This window comes from Dendrobates tinctorius, unplaced genomic scaffold (assembly GCF_039654945.1).
Source record: "Dendrobates tinctorius isolate UK_male_01 unplaced genomic scaffold, ASM3965494v1 ptg000124l, whole genome shotgun sequence".
Taxonomy (NCBI): domain Eukaryota; kingdom Metazoa; phylum Chordata; class Amphibia; order Anura; family Dendrobatidae; genus Dendrobates; species Dendrobates tinctorius.
This window is the reverse complement of record NW_027361792.1, coordinates 4322585-4340693: the sequence shown is the minus strand read 5'-3', so window position 1 is coordinate 4340693 and position 18109 is coordinate 4322585. Positions and strand designations below refer to the sequence as shown.

Sequence of the window (18109 nt, the reverse complement as noted above, 5' to 3'; positions counted from 1 at the left end):
GCGATGTACACAGAAGACGTGCTGCCGAGAATACACAGACGGTACGGCGACAGCAGTATGATACCAGTGATGTACACCGAAGACGTGCTGCTGAGAATACACAGACGGTACGGCGACAGCAGTATGATACCAGTGATGTACACCGAAGACGTGCTGCCGAGAAGATACCGACTGTATGCGGACTACAGAATGATACCAGCGATGTACACAAAAGACGTGCTGCCGAGCATATGCAGACTGTACGGGAACAGCAGTACGATATCAGCAATGTACACAGAAGACATGCTGCCGAGAATATGCCGACTGTACGAGGACAGCAGTATGATACCAGCGATCCACCGGCCCTAGGAGGTCTGCATTGGTGATATAAGCGCTTGTTAAACTGGCCTTCAGCCTTATCTCTTTTTTCAGGGGTGAAGGAGGCAGAGACTTCTTCTACCTCTATGGCTATACCAGGATTTCAGTTGGATGAGTACGAAGCCGCAATCCAAGAGGTGCACAGGAGAGTCAGCCGGACACACAAGGCTAGCTGTGTTCTTGCCGTAGCCCTTGGCTGTAAACCAAACCTGTGACCATCTGTTCAGCAGAAAGCCTGACACGCCGTCCGGACACAGCGTTTTAATAATGGGATTAGCCCCTTCGCTGGTGGGAGACTCCTCTTAGGCCTTGTAACAAGCTGTAAGCTACAAAACACACAAAAAAAAAGAAAAAAAAAAAAAATCACAAAAATTGACTCCGACGTTGGCCGTCTGGCACAGAGTCCAGGAAAGAATTTGCTTTACCGCGCTGCAAAACAAAGGCGCCACTGTACGAGCAATAACCTCCTGCCGGGAGAAAACCTGCTATCTGTCTGCACTATGGGCAATAAAATGACGGACTGGACGGATGTCACGTAGGAAAGTAACACAGCGGGCACCAGAGCAAACCCAAACAAAAAGCAAAAGTTCTGCTGTGGCCCCGAAAGTGTCATTAGACGGTGTGCACACACTCGGCACTGCTACACCACATGACCGCCGTACACTGTCATTTACCGCACTGCTCATCCGCTGCTATTAATAGCAGCGAGCGCCCACACACTAAATAAAGGGAATTAAGCCTCTAAATCATTTAAAGGGATAGTGTCAACGGCGCTGGGGAATGCAATCTTGTGCTCCCTGTTATCAGCCATCACAGGCTGGGGGGGGGGGGGTGGACTGTCGAGCACCTAAAGGGGTCCATCCTCGATCCTCCAGAGGACATCTACCTGCAAGGAAAAAAAAAAAAAAGAATTTCCACAAAAAAAAAAAAAAAAGGAGTTAGTTGTGGATTAAAGTCACAAGGGACCAAACTATTTTTTGCAGCGATGGCCTAATCTAGTCTGCAATTTATGGCCTAATACACATTTCTCACATCTGTAGACTCTCTGGGCAAGACCCTTGACCGGACCAGGGAGGGAAGACCCCCCTAGAAACACACACACGCCGAAAATAAAGGGTATCCCACCCATTCAGATGGAGAAACCCTGAAAAGAACTTTAATAATAAGCATAAAGGGATTATAAAGGATAAGAAAGAAGGGGGTCTGCTTTATAGGCCCACAAGAAAAAAAATAAACCGCACTTCACGTATTCGAGGGACTGCAGCCGAGATGCAATACCAGGTGCTGCCCACAAACACGGAGGGCGCCGTTTCTGGGGAGAATTTTTTTGTTTCCTATTGACTGACGTCCTCTTGACATAAAAATGTATTCTAGTCTAAAGAAGCGCCCAATCAGGTAGACAATGGCGCATGCATCCTGACGCTCCTATCTTCGTCAAGAAAGGACTCTGCAGACCACCATTTCAATGGAGCGCAGGTCTGGGACAGCCGGAGAGGGAGCGCAGCGCTTGGATATCTCCAGTGGTTCCATAGGCAATAGTGCACATGCTCGACCTCCGCTCCCATCAGACGGGGCGGTGCCGAGTTCCACTCGGGGGGGATGGCGACTGTTTGAACCCCAGCCATCAGTATGCCATCCCCTTTCTTAGCTGCATTGACAGACATCTTGCCCGATACAACCCTTATCTTTGGAACGGTAAGAAAAGATGGAGTCTCATCACTAAAGCTGGGAACGCACATTCAACCACGGCCGGCCGGCCGCCCACCATCTCTGCCAACTCCTCAGTTTGCACGAACCTCCGCTCAGCCAAGCGTAGACGCGTTTTGGAGAGAACGAAGCGGACCTGGCTCATATTTCTGGAGCGAGTGAGAGACCAAGTAAAATAAATGTATGAAAATTCTTAGAAGGAAAAAAAAAAAAAGAAAAAAAAAGGTGGGTCAAAGACACAACAGCCCTCCTCCCCCGTCTCGCTGGGCTGCCGCAGCAGAAACATATGGACTCTATTAAATGGTCTCTGAAGTCGACTTCACACCTAGAACTGACTATTCATTTTCTTCTGGTGCCGGCTCATTCCACTGCATTTTTAACCCCTTCCAAAATCATGAGTTACAGGGAAGAAGAAAAAAAAAAAAAAAAAGACTCCAAACACAAATTCTGCTGGGATCTTTGATGTCCTAATCCTGCAGGTAGGGGACACCTTAGTGTCGCTCATTTTGCAGAGCTGGAGGAGCGACGGTATTTCAGGATAATCTGGTTTATGCTCAGGGCAGGGCCCGTCACATCACGAGGGGGGCAGAGAGAAATTACAGTCACATCTCCGTCATGTTCATCGGGTTGATTTGCGGCACGGGCCTCGTACTATTCCTGAATGAACAGATCTGTCCTCTATGTTTTGCAGAATGGTAATTGATGTTAAGGATCTGCAGAAGGTCGGGCATCGCCTGAACAACTACAACGCAGGAAAGGCCGCAAAAGGGGCGTCCCACCAAGCAGCCGCGCAAGAACGGGACCCCTTCAGTGCCCCCTTTAAAGAGCCTGATGGCAGAGCGTGTGAAAAACTGGACATAGGCACAAGCAGTGGTGCCGTCCATCTTCCCTCCATAACAAAAAAAAATTACAGGCAAAAACATGGTTGAGAAGTGGCCGCAGTCTTTTCAGGAAACAGCTGTATTATGATCGTCCTGTGCATAGAGAAAATCATTGTTCTTGGAAGCACTTTGCTTACACAGACGATGTGCTGCCGAGAACAATCATCTTTAAGCGCCCTCGGGGGACTGGCCACCAGGCGCCTCCTGTGACATAACTGTACATCAAGGTTTGGGAAGGGGTTAATGGGAGCACATAGCCGGCGCGCAGCGTCTGCAGAATATTCGCACTTGGATCGATAACCATCTACTCAGAAGAATAAATTTGCATGATTCGGTGACTTAATCGTTCCAGAAGCAGCAGGGATAACTCCGCTCCGTTCCCGGCTGAGAGACGATCAGACACCTTGCCTTGCGCTGAATAAGAATGTGATGACAGCAGAGAGTAATCCCAGGAGCGGCGCGGAGAACGGCTGACAAAACCCTCCGGCCGCCTCCATCGTTCTGTCACTGAACATAAGCACTGATTGCCCTGACATAAGTGGTGGAAGAGCGGCCCCGGGGCCCGGCCTCCTATTCTCTCCCATCTCCAGGATCTCGTTATCACACCTCACTGCTCCTGACTGCGGCGGTCCTGTCCCATCACCCACAGGTTTCCTTCAGAGCTACGATCACAGACGGAGGAAGAAACAGTCTATAAAAGCCGGCAGATGCATCGCCGATAACCGGCAGGGAATGGGATCCGTCCAAGACTCAAATGACAGCAAGAAAACTGCTGCAGGCATCAAAAATGACTAATGTAAACTAAGTCTTAGGGTAAGTGATCATGTGTGTGGCCATATTGTCAGATGCTGCAAGACAAATAGACCCCCGGGGGAACAAAAACACTAGTCGTTACCGTGTGCTGGATTGTGAGACACAAGCCCCCCCAACACAAACGTGACCCAACATAACCCGACAGATCCCGCTGACATCAATGGAGCTGACAGGGGCTTGTACGTAGCTGTGGGGGTAATATCAGAGCGGACAGCGCATAGATCACAATAGTATGTGCGTCTGGATGGTATCGGCACGTGGTACGTACTCGCCCTCCCCCAAATCCTCTCCGCAATTATTAACACTATGATGGAGTTACTAGTTCAGCAACTGTAATACATGGAGAGGAGACCAGGAGGGCTGACTGGAAATCTCCCAAGAACCTTGGGCTCCATTCTGCAGCGCTCCAGCTTTCGTGACACTACAACTCCCATCATGCCCTCCCATTTCACATTGTAGCTGCTATGAAACTGAGTCACAGATTGCAGACGACTCTACTCAACTCATATGAGACCCTGCGCCTAATTCCACGCTGTATACACCGGGCGCTTGGTTAGTAGCTGGACCCTTTGTTTCCAGAGACTTTCCTCCTCATAACCGTGCTATAATCTACGGGATAATTGAACAATGGAAAAGCTCAGCCTCATAAGCAGCCGGGCTGAAGACCACCTCCTCCACCCAAGTAGGCGTTCTCACTAATTCTGCCAAAGCTACATCATTGAGGAAAGATGCCCGCTCTGCTACAACTGGGACTGCTATGCAGCATTGAACGCCGCTCCCGAAGATGATGGGGCATATCACTACAATCCACTATGGCGTAATTACCTAAGAGAACCCCACGGCTCCAGAGAAAACAGAAGCAGTGTTGTGTCCCCTGTGCAGCATTTCCTCTGCACAGGAACCACAACTCTGCTTTTGCATCATTCTCAGGGGTCCCAGAGTTATAAAATAGCAATACAATGGTAATACCCCTTTAAGTGGTGAAGTATAAAGCATAGGCTGTGCGCCCCACAACGACCCCGATAGGTGGCTGCCGGGCGCCACTTATAACCAGAAAGCAGATCTCACAGGTAACGTCCATCCGCTCTCATCGCTGACATTGGTGGTCCCTCAGAGGGACTGGCGGCACCTACCTGAGGCAGCGCCGTGTTGAGCTGCCGCTGTAGCGAGTCCCGCTCATGGGTGACTTCATGCAGCTTGCCCTGATTTAGTGCCAAGGTCTCCTGGGTCTCTCGCAGCGTGTCCAGCAGCCGGTCTCTCTCTTCTAGCATTGAAACCATGAGTTGCTCAAAGTGGGAATCGGAGTCCGTCTGTAGGGGCGAGCCTGATCCATGGCTGCCGTTCCCCCCTGGAGGCATCTCAGCTTCACTGATGGTTGGCATCACTTCGCACATCATCTAAAAAGAGAATATGGCAGGATTAGGATGACTGGCACAAATCGTGAAGCAAAACAATCGCAAAGCACTTCCCGGCGCCAAATGAGGCTTTTCTTCGTTATATCGGTTCTCGGGAAAGTTGGATGAAAGTCTATGTGACTTCCAGGATTGAGGGTCATGACTTCTATTAGGGTCAGTTGTATCAATCCATTGCTATTAGACAGTGCTTCATAATTACAGTTGTGGCCAAAAGTATTGACACCCCTGCAATTCTGTCAGATAATACTCAGTTTCTTCCTGAAAATGATTGCAAACACACATTCTTTGGTATTATCTTCATTTAATTTGTCTTAAATCAAAAAACACAAGAAGAATTGTCCTAAAGCCAAATTGGATATAATTCCACACCAAACATAAAAAAGAGGGTGGACAAAAGTATTGGCACTGTTCGAAAAATCATGTGATGCTTCTCTAATTTGTGTAATTAACAGCACCTGTAACTTACCTGTGGCACCTAACAGGTGTTTGCAATAACTAAATCACACTTGCAGCCAGTTGACATGGATTAAAGTTGACTCAACCTCTGTCCTGTGTCCTTGTGTGTACCACATTGAGCATGGAGAAAAGAAAGAAGACCAAAGAACTGTCTGAGGACTTGAGAGACCAAATTGTGAGGAAGCATGAGCAATCTCAAGGCTACAAGTCCATCTCCAAAGACCTGAATGTTCCTGTGTCTACCGTGCGCAGTGTCATCAAAAAGTTTAAAGCCCATGGCACTGTGGCTAACCTCCCTAGATGTGGACGGAAAAGAAAAATTAACAAGAGATTTCAACGCAAGATTGTGCGGATGTTGGATAAAGAACCTCGACTAACATCTAAACAAGTTCAAGCTGCCCTGCAGTCCGAGGGTACAACAGTGTCAACCCGTACTATCCGTCGGCATCTGAATGAAAAGGGACTGTATGGTAGGAGACCCAGGAAGACCCCACTTCTTACGCCCGCGACATAAAAAAGCCAGGCTGGAGTTTGCCAAAACTTACCTGAAAAAGCCTAAAACGTTTTGGAAGAATGTTCTCTGGTCAGATGAGACAAAAGTAGAGCTTTTTGGGCAAAGGCATCAAAGAGTTTAAAGGCATTCAAAGAAGAAAAACACGGTCCCTACAGTCAAACATGGCGGAGGTTCCCTTATGTTTTGGGGTTGCTTTGCTGCCTCTGGCACTGGACTGCTTGACCGTGTGCATGGCATTATGAAGTCTGAAGACTACCAACAAATTTTGCAGCATAATGTAGGGCCCAGTGTGAGAAAGCTGGGTCTCCCTCAGAGGTCATGGGTCTTCCAGCAGGACAATGACCCAAAACACTCTTCAAAAAGCACTAGAAAATGGTTTGAGAGAAAGCACTGGAGACTTCTAAGGTGGCCAGCAATGAGTCCAGACCTGAATCCCATAGAACACCTGTGGAGAGATCTAAAAATGGCAGTTTGGAGAAGGCACCCTTCAAATATCAGGGACCTGGAGCAGTTTGCCAAAGAAGAATGGTCTAAAATTCCAGCAGAGCATTGTAAGAAACTCATTGATGGTTACCGGAAGCGGTTGGTCGCAGTTATTTTGGCAAAAGGTTGTGCAACCAAGTATTAGGCTGAGGGTGCCAATACTTTTGTCTGGCCCATTTTTGGAGTTTTGTGTGAAATGATCAATGTTTTGCTGTTTTCTTCATTCTCTTTTGTGGTTTTTCATTTAAGACAAACTAAATGAAGATAATACCAAAGAATTTGTGTTTGCAGTCATTTTCAGGAAGAAACTAAGTATTATTTGACAAAATTGCAGGGGTGTCAATACTTTTGGCCACAACTGTATACAGGGGCCATGGAGGAAACCTGGAAGCAAGTTTTCAAATTCCCTGCAGCGCCCCTACATGAGAAATTAAGTATTACATGGTTCCTATTGTAAATAGTGGCGGGAGTTCTCTCGCTCCAACCATTTGGAGTGCGCCGCTCCCCTGCATCCCAGCTTCCTGCTTGTTGGGGGTCAGTGCGCTCCAGAAGATTGACAGCTCGGGCCGGTGGCAGGGCTGAGCCGCTGGCCCGAACTATGCAGAATCTGAAATAATGACCCAGTCCCACATCTCGGATTTGATGAGAATTTCAGTAGTAAAATCAGCACCAAGTCAATTGTCTCCTATGCAAGCGAATTGCACCTCTGCAACCAGAATTTCCATGCACATCTCCAGCTGAGCCACCTAAACCTTCAACAAGGTGTAAACAAAACACACCCAAGTTCTAAAGGTCAGACCACCGAGACTATTACACCAGCACTACAGCTAATGAGGAATTCATTATGTCCTACTCAGTCCTAAAACATCCAGAAAATGAGAATATACCACCTGCAAAACACAGAAATCACCGCTGTGGTATGAGAAGGCGTAATTACAAGCCGGAAAATACCGGTCAATTATCCATCTGATGACATAGTGCAAAAAAATGCAATTACATAATAGGATGGCAGCGCCAATCCCACCGCTCTTAAGTGGCAGGCAGAGCGCGCCGGTGCGGGGACCGACGCGCGCAAGGCACCGGCGCAGGGACCGACCCGCCAATGCTCCGGAGATCCACGCACGCGACACACAGCACACAAGTGCCAAGATTCCTGCACACAGCGCAAAAACATCCACGCATGCAGTGTCTCAAGATCCACGCACCACAGCTGATCAATGTACACAGCAAATACATTGATGGCCTCTGAACAACACTTATCTGCAATTATCTCCCCACTGCTCAAGATATCAGCAGACAGGGATAAAAGTCCAGCTCCCACTAACAGGTGATGGTGCAAAACCCTACACAGACCCGCTGAAAAATATAAGCATTCGTACGGGGTCACTATAATGGGAGAACGCAGGATTGCTATAAAGTGACCCAATACTTAGGACAGGAGAGGATCCGTCACATTTTCACATCTATTAGACGGCCAACACATCTGAAGGAGCAAAAAAAAAATAAATAAATAAAACTATAAACACCGTAAAGGAGATGTGCAGAATTAGAAAAAAAATGGCTGCCAAAAACAGCGCCACTCCTGTGCATGGTTGTGATTGATATTGGAGTTCAGATCTAGCGCTGAACCTCAATACTACACACGACCTCCGGACAGGGGTTGCAGTGTTTTTGGAAGAAAGCAGCAATGTTTTTCCTACCATGGGCAATGCCTTGACCAGTATACCGGGTATTTAACTTTCAACGTGGCTCTTAAAGACTTCAATTGTCGACAGCACTGCAGACAATCACTGAGATCAGCTGCTCGGACCAACTTGATGGCATGAGTCTATCATGGCTGCTGAGCTCAGCGATTGCCTGCAGTGTTGTCAACATGACATCAGCGCTGCAGACCATAACAGATCCTGGGAGCAGAGGTGGAGACTCAGTGCTGAACCGATAAGACCCAAACTGCAGAGGAATATGGGGTGTCTGAAAACCCCTTTAAGATTGCAATGTTGCAGCTAATGAGAGTGAGTGCGGTCGTGTTGGAAGAGGCAAGTTAAAAAGCAACTTAATTTTAAAGGAAAGTTTTGACATCTCAGAAGTTTTGATTGCTGGGGGTCTGATATGCAGAGACCCCCTTTGAGTGCAGAAATCAGGAAAAGCTCAACCACGATTATCTCTCCTCCTAAGACTGATGACAAGGCTTCTACTTTTTATTGAGCCATCTTTGCTGCCTCTCAGATTTTGGGGGTCTCCACGCCCGGAACCCCTCTGATCAAACCGTCTGAAATCTTTACGAGAAGTCAACAGGTTTTTTTTTGGAAAGTGCAGTTTTCTCTTGCCTGTATGAGACCACAGTCAAAATCATCAAGTGTCACCACGTAATCCCAGCAGAAAAAAGAAAAAATGATCTCCAAAAAAAAAAAAACTACTACCTCACCTCTCCACAAGGTATAATAGGAGCTGCCATTCTAGAAAGAGCAGGAGAATAAAGATTTAAAGGGGTTGTCCAATCAGTAGATGTCAGTGGCACATCCTTAGGTCATCAATATCAGATCGTAGGCGTCTGACAACCGGCAGAGACCCCCACCCATCAGCTGACTGGATTGGAGCGGCGCAGGGTGTCAGAGCCCCAAGATCTGATATCCTGTCCTGAGGAAAGGACAACATCTACTCACCGGACAACCCCTTTAAAGGCCTTTTACAGGCAGAATGAACATTCATCCCAATTATAGGTCCAGTGACATTAGAGGTGTGCATGCATCTCCCATAGAAGGGAGTGGAGATGGCTGCACACTCACTTCTCTGTCCCCAAACGTGACACTGTACATATATGTCCTGTAGGAATAAGCCACCCTCAGAGGAAAACTGGCCGTGAATGCCAGACAAAGCGAGGCATCACCCGCCGGCCGCGGAGCCAGGAGAGAGAGGCATCACCCGCCGGCCGCGGAGCCAGGAGAGAGAGGCATCACCCGCCGGCCGCGGAGCCAGGAGAGAGAGGCATCACCCGCCGGCCGCGGAGCCAGGAGAGAGAGGCATCACCCGCCGGCCGCAGAGCCAGGAGAGAGAGGCATCACCCGCCGGCCGCGGAGCCAGGAGAGAGAGGCATCACCCGCCGGCCGCGGAGCCAGGAGAGAGAGGCATCACCCGCCGGCCGCGGAGCCAGGAGAGAGAGGCATCACCCGCCGGCCGCGGAGCCAGGAGAGAGAGGCATCACCCGCCGGCCGCGGAGCCAGGAGAGAGAGGCATCACCCGCCGGCCGCGGAGCCAGGAGAGAGAGGCATCACCCGCCGGCCGCGGAGCCAGGAGAGAGAGGCATCACCCGCCGGGCACGAGGCCGCGGAGCCAGGAGAGAGAGGCATCACCCGCCGGGCACGAGGCCGCGGAGCCAGGAGAGAGTTTGCGCTCAGGGTTTTTCACTATTCTTAAGGTTCAGTGTCCCAACAGATGCCGCTCCAGCTGCTGCAAAACTACAACTCCCAGCATGCCCTGACAGACGCAGCCACACCACTGGACCAGGTGCCCTCTCAGCCAACTGAGGGTTCAGCACTTTTCAGTAATTGCCCCCACAAGGGACAGAACAGGGGGTCTCCAGCGGGTCGTGACCGCCACAACGCCAGGGAACCAGGCGACCATCCCCGGCCAATGATTTCAGGAGTATAATGGCCTCCATCCAGGCCCCTCCAGTCAGTGCAGAACTACAACTCCCAGCATGTCCCCCAGCTGAGGCCACAGCGGTCAGGATGTGGCCGCTCTCGCCCCAAGCGATGCTCAGGTCGCCCCACACTCAGTGTACGGCGGGGCCCCTGTCAGGGCTGCAGTATACCGCGCAGAGTGACGTCACAGCCGGACCATTACAGCAGAGCGCGTCACCTGCGCCCACGGCCGCCATTACCTTGCTGGGTGCTCCCGGGCTCCGGCCACTGACGTGTAATCCTGGGTTCTGTTCAGCATGGACCGGGCCGGTGAGGAGGAGGACGGGGATCCCGGGTCCGTGCACCGAGGGGAGAGGGGATCCCAGATACACGTCCTGCGCCGGCCCCGGTGCTCCCTGCCGTCCCGTTTCGGGTGGAGCGCAGCCGGGCACGGGATCCCCTGTTCGGTGTCCCGGTTCACTCAGGCCGCCTCTCTGTTCCCGGCATACACCGCGGCGCCCAGTCGGTGCGTGACGTGCCCGGCATGCATTGCGTCACGCTATGGGAGGAGCTGGAGAGCCGTAACCATGGAGACGTGGGCAGTCACCTGGCTCTGACAGGGAACCAATGAGCAGAGAGTGGGCGGGCCACATGCAGGTGAGTGTCGGGAGACTGTGGTCACGTGATGAACCGAGATCTGAGCGGGAAACTGCTAGTGTGCGGAGTCAGCACCGGCACTGACAGATCCGGAGTGATCCAGAACAGGCACTGACAGATCCGGAGTGATCCAGAACCGGCACTGACAGATCCGGAGTGATCCATAACCGGCACTGACATATCTGGAGTAATCCAGAACCAACGCCTGTCAGATCCGGCGTAAATCCAGACCCGATCCGGTGCAATCCTGAACCGGCACTGCCATGTCCAGTGTAAATCCAGAACCGGCACTGACAGATCCGGAGTAATCCAGAATAAACACCTGTCATATCCGGTGTAATCCTGAACCGACACCTGGCAGATCCGGTGTAATCCAAACCCAACACTGACAGATCCTTGTAATCCAGAACCGACATGGACAGATCCGACGTGATCCAGAATCAGCACTGACAGATCCGGAGTAATCCAGAACCGACACGGACAGATCCGGTGTAATCCCAAACCGGCACAGATCCAGTGTAATTCAGAACCAGCACTGACAGATCTGGAGTAATCCAGAACCGACACCTGTCAGGTCCGGTGTAATCCAGAACCGTCACCTGGCAGATACAATTAATCCAGAACGGACACCTCGCAGAGCCTGTGTAATCCAGAACCGACACCTGACAGATCCGTGAAATCCAGAACCAACACCTAACAGGTCTGGAGCGATGCAGAGCCACTGACGCCTGACACATCTGGAGTGATACAGAGCTGACGACTGACAAATCCGTAGAGATCCAGCACCTACACCAGACATCTGGTGAAATCCAAAACCAACGCCTGACAGATCCGAGGCTGTCCAGAACCGAGACCTGAGAGATCCTAAGTGATCCATATGTGACAATTGACAGATCTGTAGTGATCCAGTGCCACCGACACCTGACAGATCTGGAGCGATGCAGAGCCCCTAACACCTGACACATCTGGAGCGATGCAGAGCCCTTAACACCTGACACATCTGGAGCGATGCTGAGCCACCGACGCCTGACAGATCTGGAGCGATGCAGTGACAATGACGCCTGACAGATCTGGAGCGATGCAGTGCCATCGACGCCTTACAGATCTGGAGCGATGCAGTGCCATCGACGCCTGACAGATCTGGAGCGATGCAGAGCCATCGACGCCTGACAGATCTGGAGCGATACAGAGCCACCGACGACTGACAGATCTGGAGCGATGCAGAGCCACCGACGCCTGACAGATCTGGAGCGATGCAGTGCCATCGACGCCTGACAGATCTGGAGCGATACAGAGCCACCGACACCTGACAGATCTGGAGCGATACAGAGTCACCAACACCAGACAGATCTAGAGCGATGCAGAGCCACCGACGCCTGACAGATCTGGAGTGATACAGAGTCACCGACACCGGACAGATCTAGAGCGATGCAGAGTCACTGACAGATCTGGAGCGATACAGAGCCACCGACACCTGACAGATCTAGAGTGATGCAGAGCCGCTGATGCCTGACAGATCTGGAGCAATACAGAGCCGATCTGTCTACTGTCGGTTCTGGATTGCCCGTCTCTTTCTGTAGAGTTGGGACATTTCCGATTGTGTCTGATGGCCGAGCGGCAGATAATAATTTTTTCTGTTCTGGATGTGACCTGTCCCATGATGTGACTTGGCTTCTGGTCTCGGGGCGTCTCTGGTTCATGGTTTTGGATTCCGATGACAGCATCCAGTTACTAAATCAAAACCGTGTAGTTAAACCGCAGCTCACCAATAGCCAGAGTCCTTATGGACAAACATTGAGACGCCCGTCAAATCCAGGGAGTCCATCCCGGAGAGATCCATGTCAAAAAACAGAAAAGACAGCGTCCATTCTGCCATTGGGACGGAGTATATGGATGCCGGCGCATGCGCACTGCCCGTGTGATGACAGCTTCCTAAGGACCAATCGTATGAAGCTATTGGAGTGTGCGCAGATTCTGTGAAGAGCTCATTGACCAATGAATTCAGGACGCCAGGACATGCGCAGTAGTGCTATGGCCGGACGGGCTCTGGAGTGCGTTCACGGCAGAGTGGAGGATGCCATGACAGCGGAGATGCCGCACACGGACTGGTGAAGAACCTGTTTACATGTGAGCAATACGGCGGCGTAATCTGACAGTTATGTGTTTTTGTACATAATGACGATCGGAGGTAGCGCCTTTAGGCTGAGTGCCCACGTTGCATTTTTTAAGCGTTGCCGCCGCGTTTTTGCCGCAGTAGAAACACTTAAAAAACGCTAATAACGCATCCTACGGGATTCGGGAGTTGCTGTGCCCATGCTGCGGAATCGCATAGCGGTAAAATCCGCAGCATGTCCTTTAATTTTGCAGAATCGCGGCGATTCCGCCGCCATAGGATTGCATTGAAACGCTCACTTTACGCCTGTGGCGCTACGCCTACTATGCTATGCATAAACGGCAGCAAATGGTAAGTGATTGGGTAAGGTCACCGCCGAATCCGCAGCAAGGCCGGGATTTTCAATGATGACTTTGCGAGCATTAATCCATCCTGGTGTGCGATATTAGAGCTGACAGATCCGGAGTAATCCAGAACCAACGACTAATAAATGCAGAGCAAACCAGAAATCAAGTAATAGATTGAGTGGGCAGCACGATGGCTCAGTGGTTAGCACTGTACGGTGGCTCAGTGGTTAGCACTGGTGTCCTGGGTTCAAATCTCACCAAAGACATCTGCAAGGAGTTTGTATGTTCTCCCCGGGTTTGTGTGGGTTTCCTGTTGGTTCTCCAGTTTCCTCCCACACTCCACAGACTGATAGGGAATCTAGATTGTGAGGCCCGATGGGGACAGAGATGATAACATCTGTAAAGTTCTTGAGAACTAAATGCGCTGTATAAGCAAAGCATAATAATAACCGTTGACTAGTAAATCTAGAGTAATCCAGAACTAGCAGCTGATAAATCTAGTGTAATCTACATCTGGATTAATAATAAATCCATTGAAATCCAGAACTGACGTGTAATGAATCTGCAATCGTGTAAAACTGATCTATTGTAGATACTTTTAACACCTATGCCGACGTCTCTGCATGGCTTCCCTTCCCCGACCATGCAGGGATGCCGGCATAACGTGCAACGTGTTTCCCGGCATTCTCCCTGCTTCCAATGCCTGTGTACTGGCGGCGCTCTCCCCTCCTCTTAAAGGGGCAGCGCAGTAGCGCACGCACCTGCTTAAAGCCCCCATCTAACAGTTGGGGGCATCTTGTATAAAAGGCACCCTCTGCATTAGGGAGGCACCTAATCAACATTGAGTCTTTAGTGGGGTGTGCTACTAGTGAGTTGTTAGGTCCCCTGGTCTATGTATATCCAGTGCCTGAACCTTGTCCCCTGATCCATGTATAGCCAGTTCCATGAACCTTGCGCCCTGGTCCTTGTGAACCTTGTCCCCTGGTCCATGTATAGCCAGTGCCTGAGCGTTGTCCCCTGGTCCATGTATAGCCAGTGCCTGAGCGTTGTCCCCTGGTCCATGTATAGCCATTGCCTAAACCTTGTCCTCTGGTCCATGTATAGCCAGCGCCTTAACGTTGTCCCCTGGTCCATGTGTAGCCAGTGCCTGAACCTTGTCGCCTGGTTCATATGGCCAGTGCCTGAACCTTGTCGCCTGGTTCATATGGCCAGTGCCTGAATCTTGTCCCCTGGTTCATGTATAGCCAGTGCCTGAACCTTGTCCCCTGGTTCATGTATAGCCAGTGCCTGAACCTTGTCCCCCAGTCCATGTATAGCCAGTGCCTGAACCTTGTCCTCTGCTCCGTGTATGGCCAGTGGCTGAGCCTTGTCCCCTGGTCCATGAGTGGCCAGTGCCTGAAACCTGTCCCCTGATCAGTGTATGGCCAGTGCCTGAACCTTGTCCCCAGGTCCATGTGTGGCCATGCCTGAACCTTGTCCCCTGGTCCATGTGTGGCCAGTGACTGAACCTTGTCCCCTGATCCATGTGTGACCAGTGCATGAGGGTGTAGTCCATATATCCGCACTGCTAAAACAAAAAAGTTTCCAAATTCAGTCCTGTCTGTGACTCCATGTCAGTATCTCTCTGCCTGAGAACCCAGAATCTGCGTAGTCTGAACGGAGCCTGAGTCCGTGTCTGCGTGACCCTTGGGGTCAGCTGCTGCAGTACCGGGGACTGACCAGGAGTGACTACCTGCAGCTCAAGCCATCAGGAGATCCAGGAACACCTGGTAGTCGCTTAGCTGCGCCCCTCCTGGGTCGGCCCGGCCTCATGGCACAGTGGGTCCGCAAGCCACGTGGGCCACCTGCTCACGTGACAGATACAGTGTCGCCTACAAGTCACATGTTATGGATTCAGTGTAATCTAGAATTTATGTATCCTGGATCTGGTGTAGTCTAGAACTTATTTGATAATGATCCAGTGTGATCTAGAAGTGTAGATGATAGATCCAGTGTAATCTAGTACTGATACAACAGTGTATCCAGCATCATGTTCTAGATCCAGTGTAGTCTAGAATCACCTCTGCAACTGGTCAAACCGTGATGTGAACAGAACCCTAGAAGACGACCCCCCATTCTTTCCCATGCAGCGTCCAGAGCCTGGGTAATCTGGCCAGCCGATGAGGAGGAGGATGCTGGTAACATCTGGTTCCCGGGCCGGCGCCCCCTGCAGTCTTAAGTACGCTCTGTTTTTGTAGTCAGCGGTTTGTACTTGTTCATTGAAATTTCTGCTTATTTACTAATTAGCCCTAGAACTGATTCTCACTGATTGTTCTAGGATCGTGTTATCACTCCGTCCATTGTATTCACATCCGGAACAGGCACCGTCCTAATTATCAGCGCTGGAAAGGGGTCGTCCACCGTGCACAATGCTATCAATATTGTAGATCACCATCACCCCGCCGGGGGGAAGATCTGTCTGCGGAGCGCCCCCTATAGAGTGCCAAAGAGAGCGCCCTTTACATAGAATACTACAGCGAGCGCCCCCTATAGAGTGCTACAGAGCGCACCCCCTATAGAGTGCTACAGAGAGTGCCCCCTATAGAGTGCTACAGAGAGCGCCCCCTATAGAGTGCTACAGAGAGCGCCCCCTATAGAGTGCTACAGAGAGCGCCCCCTATAGAGTGCTACAGAGAGCGCCCCCTATAGAGTGCTACAGAGAGCGCCCTTTACATAGAATACTACAGAGAGCGCCCCCTATAGAGTGCTACAGAGAGCGCCCTTTACATAGAATACTACAGAGAGCGCCCCCTATAGAGTGCTACAGAGAGCGCCCTTTACATAGAATACTACAGAGAGCGCCCCCTATAGAGTGCTACAGAGCGCACCCCCTATAGAGTGCTACAGAGAGCGCCCTTTACATAGAATACTACAGAGAGCGCCCCCTATAGAGTGCTACAGAGAGCGCCCCCTATAGAGTGCTACAGAGAGCACCCCCTATAGAGTGCTACAGAGAGCGCACTTTACATAGAATACTACAGAGCGCCCCCTATAGAGTGCTACAGAGAGCGCCCTTTACATAGAATACTACAGAGAGCGCCCCCTATAGAGTGCTACAGAGAGCGCCCCCTATAGAGTGCTACAGAGAGCGCCCCCTATAGAGTGCTACAGAGAGCACCCCCTATAGAGTGCTACAGAGAGCGCACTTTACATAGAATACTACAGAGCGCCCCCTATAGAGCGCTACAGAGAGCGCCCCCTATAGAGCGCTACAGAGAGCGCCCCCTATAGAGTGGTACAGAGAGCGCCCCCTATAGAGTACTACAGAGAGCGCCCCCTATAGAGTGCTACAGAGAGCGCCCCCTATAGAGTGGTACAGAGAGCGCCCCCTATAGAGTACTACAGAGAGCGCCCCCTATAGAGTGGTACAGAGAGCGCCCCCTATAGAGTACTACAGAGAGCACCCCTATAGAGTACTACAAAGAGCACCCCCTATAGAGTGCTACAGAGAGCACCCCTATAGAGTGCTACAAAGAGCGCCCCCTATAGAGTGGTACAGAGAGCGCCCCCTATAGAATGCTACAGAGAGCGCACTTTACATAGAATACTACAGAGAGCGCCCCCTATAGAATGCTGCCTTATTAGCTGTGTACATTGAGTAGGGGAGCGTTAAATCGAGTCTATTTCAATCATATTATATTAACCCCTTCCCATAGTGGCCAATTTTCCACCCTTCTTCCAAGAGCCATGACTGTATTATTTCCCCTTGGTCACGGCCGGTTAGGACTCTTTTGTAGTTTTGAATGCCTCCCTTTACCATGTAATGTACTGAAAAATGGAGAAACAAATCCCAAGTGCAGTGAAATAGTAAAACACTGATACGATACCAACGTTTTTTGGGGGGGATTTGTTTTAATGACCTTAATCTTAGGGCAAAAATCACCTGGAAACAAAAATCTCCAGTACAATGAGACCAAACTTGTAGAAAGTGGTAACAAATATTGTTTTTTGCTGCCATTTTCTGAGATCCATAACTTATATTATTCTGTTGATGGAGCCCGCTGTCTTCTTTTTTTCTTCTTTTTTTATGCAAAACTGTAGTCTCGTTGGTAAGATTTGGGGTAGATACAAAGTTTTCATCCAATTTTTTATTGCATTCTTTGGGGGAGGTGCAGCAACCAAAAACTGAAAAGTTTTTTTTTTGTTTTTTTTTTTACTCCGTTTAGCTCATAGGCAAAATAATTTTAGGTTTTGAAAGTTTGGCGTTAAATGGTAGATAGTAAGTGCCAGAGGACCCGGATCTACCCCGACCCCTCCACATAGAGGCTCAGATTGGCTTTTGTGTATACAGCCCCTATGCACACATCTATGTCTCCATGGTAACAGACTACAAACAAACTGTGTAGTCAGGTCCTGGTGCGTGGCCCCTCCATCTGTCCCCTGCTTATGCTTCACATGTATTCAGCAGTGGATCCGTAGACGCTCTCTTACATATAGGACCGGGCCCCGTTCAGTTCTACGGGGCTGATCATCCTGGGAGACGAGAGTCACGGTTTTATTAGGTAAAGCTTTTCTTTGTGACTCATCTGAGCAATCAAATTAGACGACTTGTCACATAATGACGACACATTAATTATCACTAAAGAACCCAGCTGGAGACAATTCACACCCGGCAAACGTGCTCTGATTGTCGCCGGCTCTGCAGGAACAGGAAAGTCCCCAGATTCTGCCAGGAAAACACCCAGGACGAATCCTGATCGCAGCCCT

The 18109-nt window shown here is 50.3% G+C and overlaps 1 protein-coding gene across 8 annotated transcripts in view; it reads right to left on the bottom strand.

Moving 5' to 3' along the window:
* PPFIA1 (PTPRF interacting protein alpha 1) overlaps positions 1–10847 on the bottom strand; it is a 71786-nt gene extending 60939 nt beyond the window's left edge. For 5 of the 8 annotated variants that reach the window (XM_073541751.1, XM_073541754.1, XM_073541755.1 and 2 more), the window contains exons 1-2: positions 10507–10846; positions 4892–5155 (exon numbers count right to left, since the gene is read on the bottom strand). In XM_073541751.1, coding sequence (XP_073397852.1) covers positions 4892–5155 — 264 coding nt within the window. In that variant the 5' untranslated portion in view covers positions 10507–10846. Of the gene's footprint in view, positions 1–4891; positions 5156–10506 lie in introns of all 8 variants that reach the window. The other 3 variants (XM_073541759.1, XM_073541752.1, XM_073541757.1) reach the window with 2 other exon arrangements.
* Between the last annotated feature and the right edge of the window lie 7262 nt (positions 10848–18109).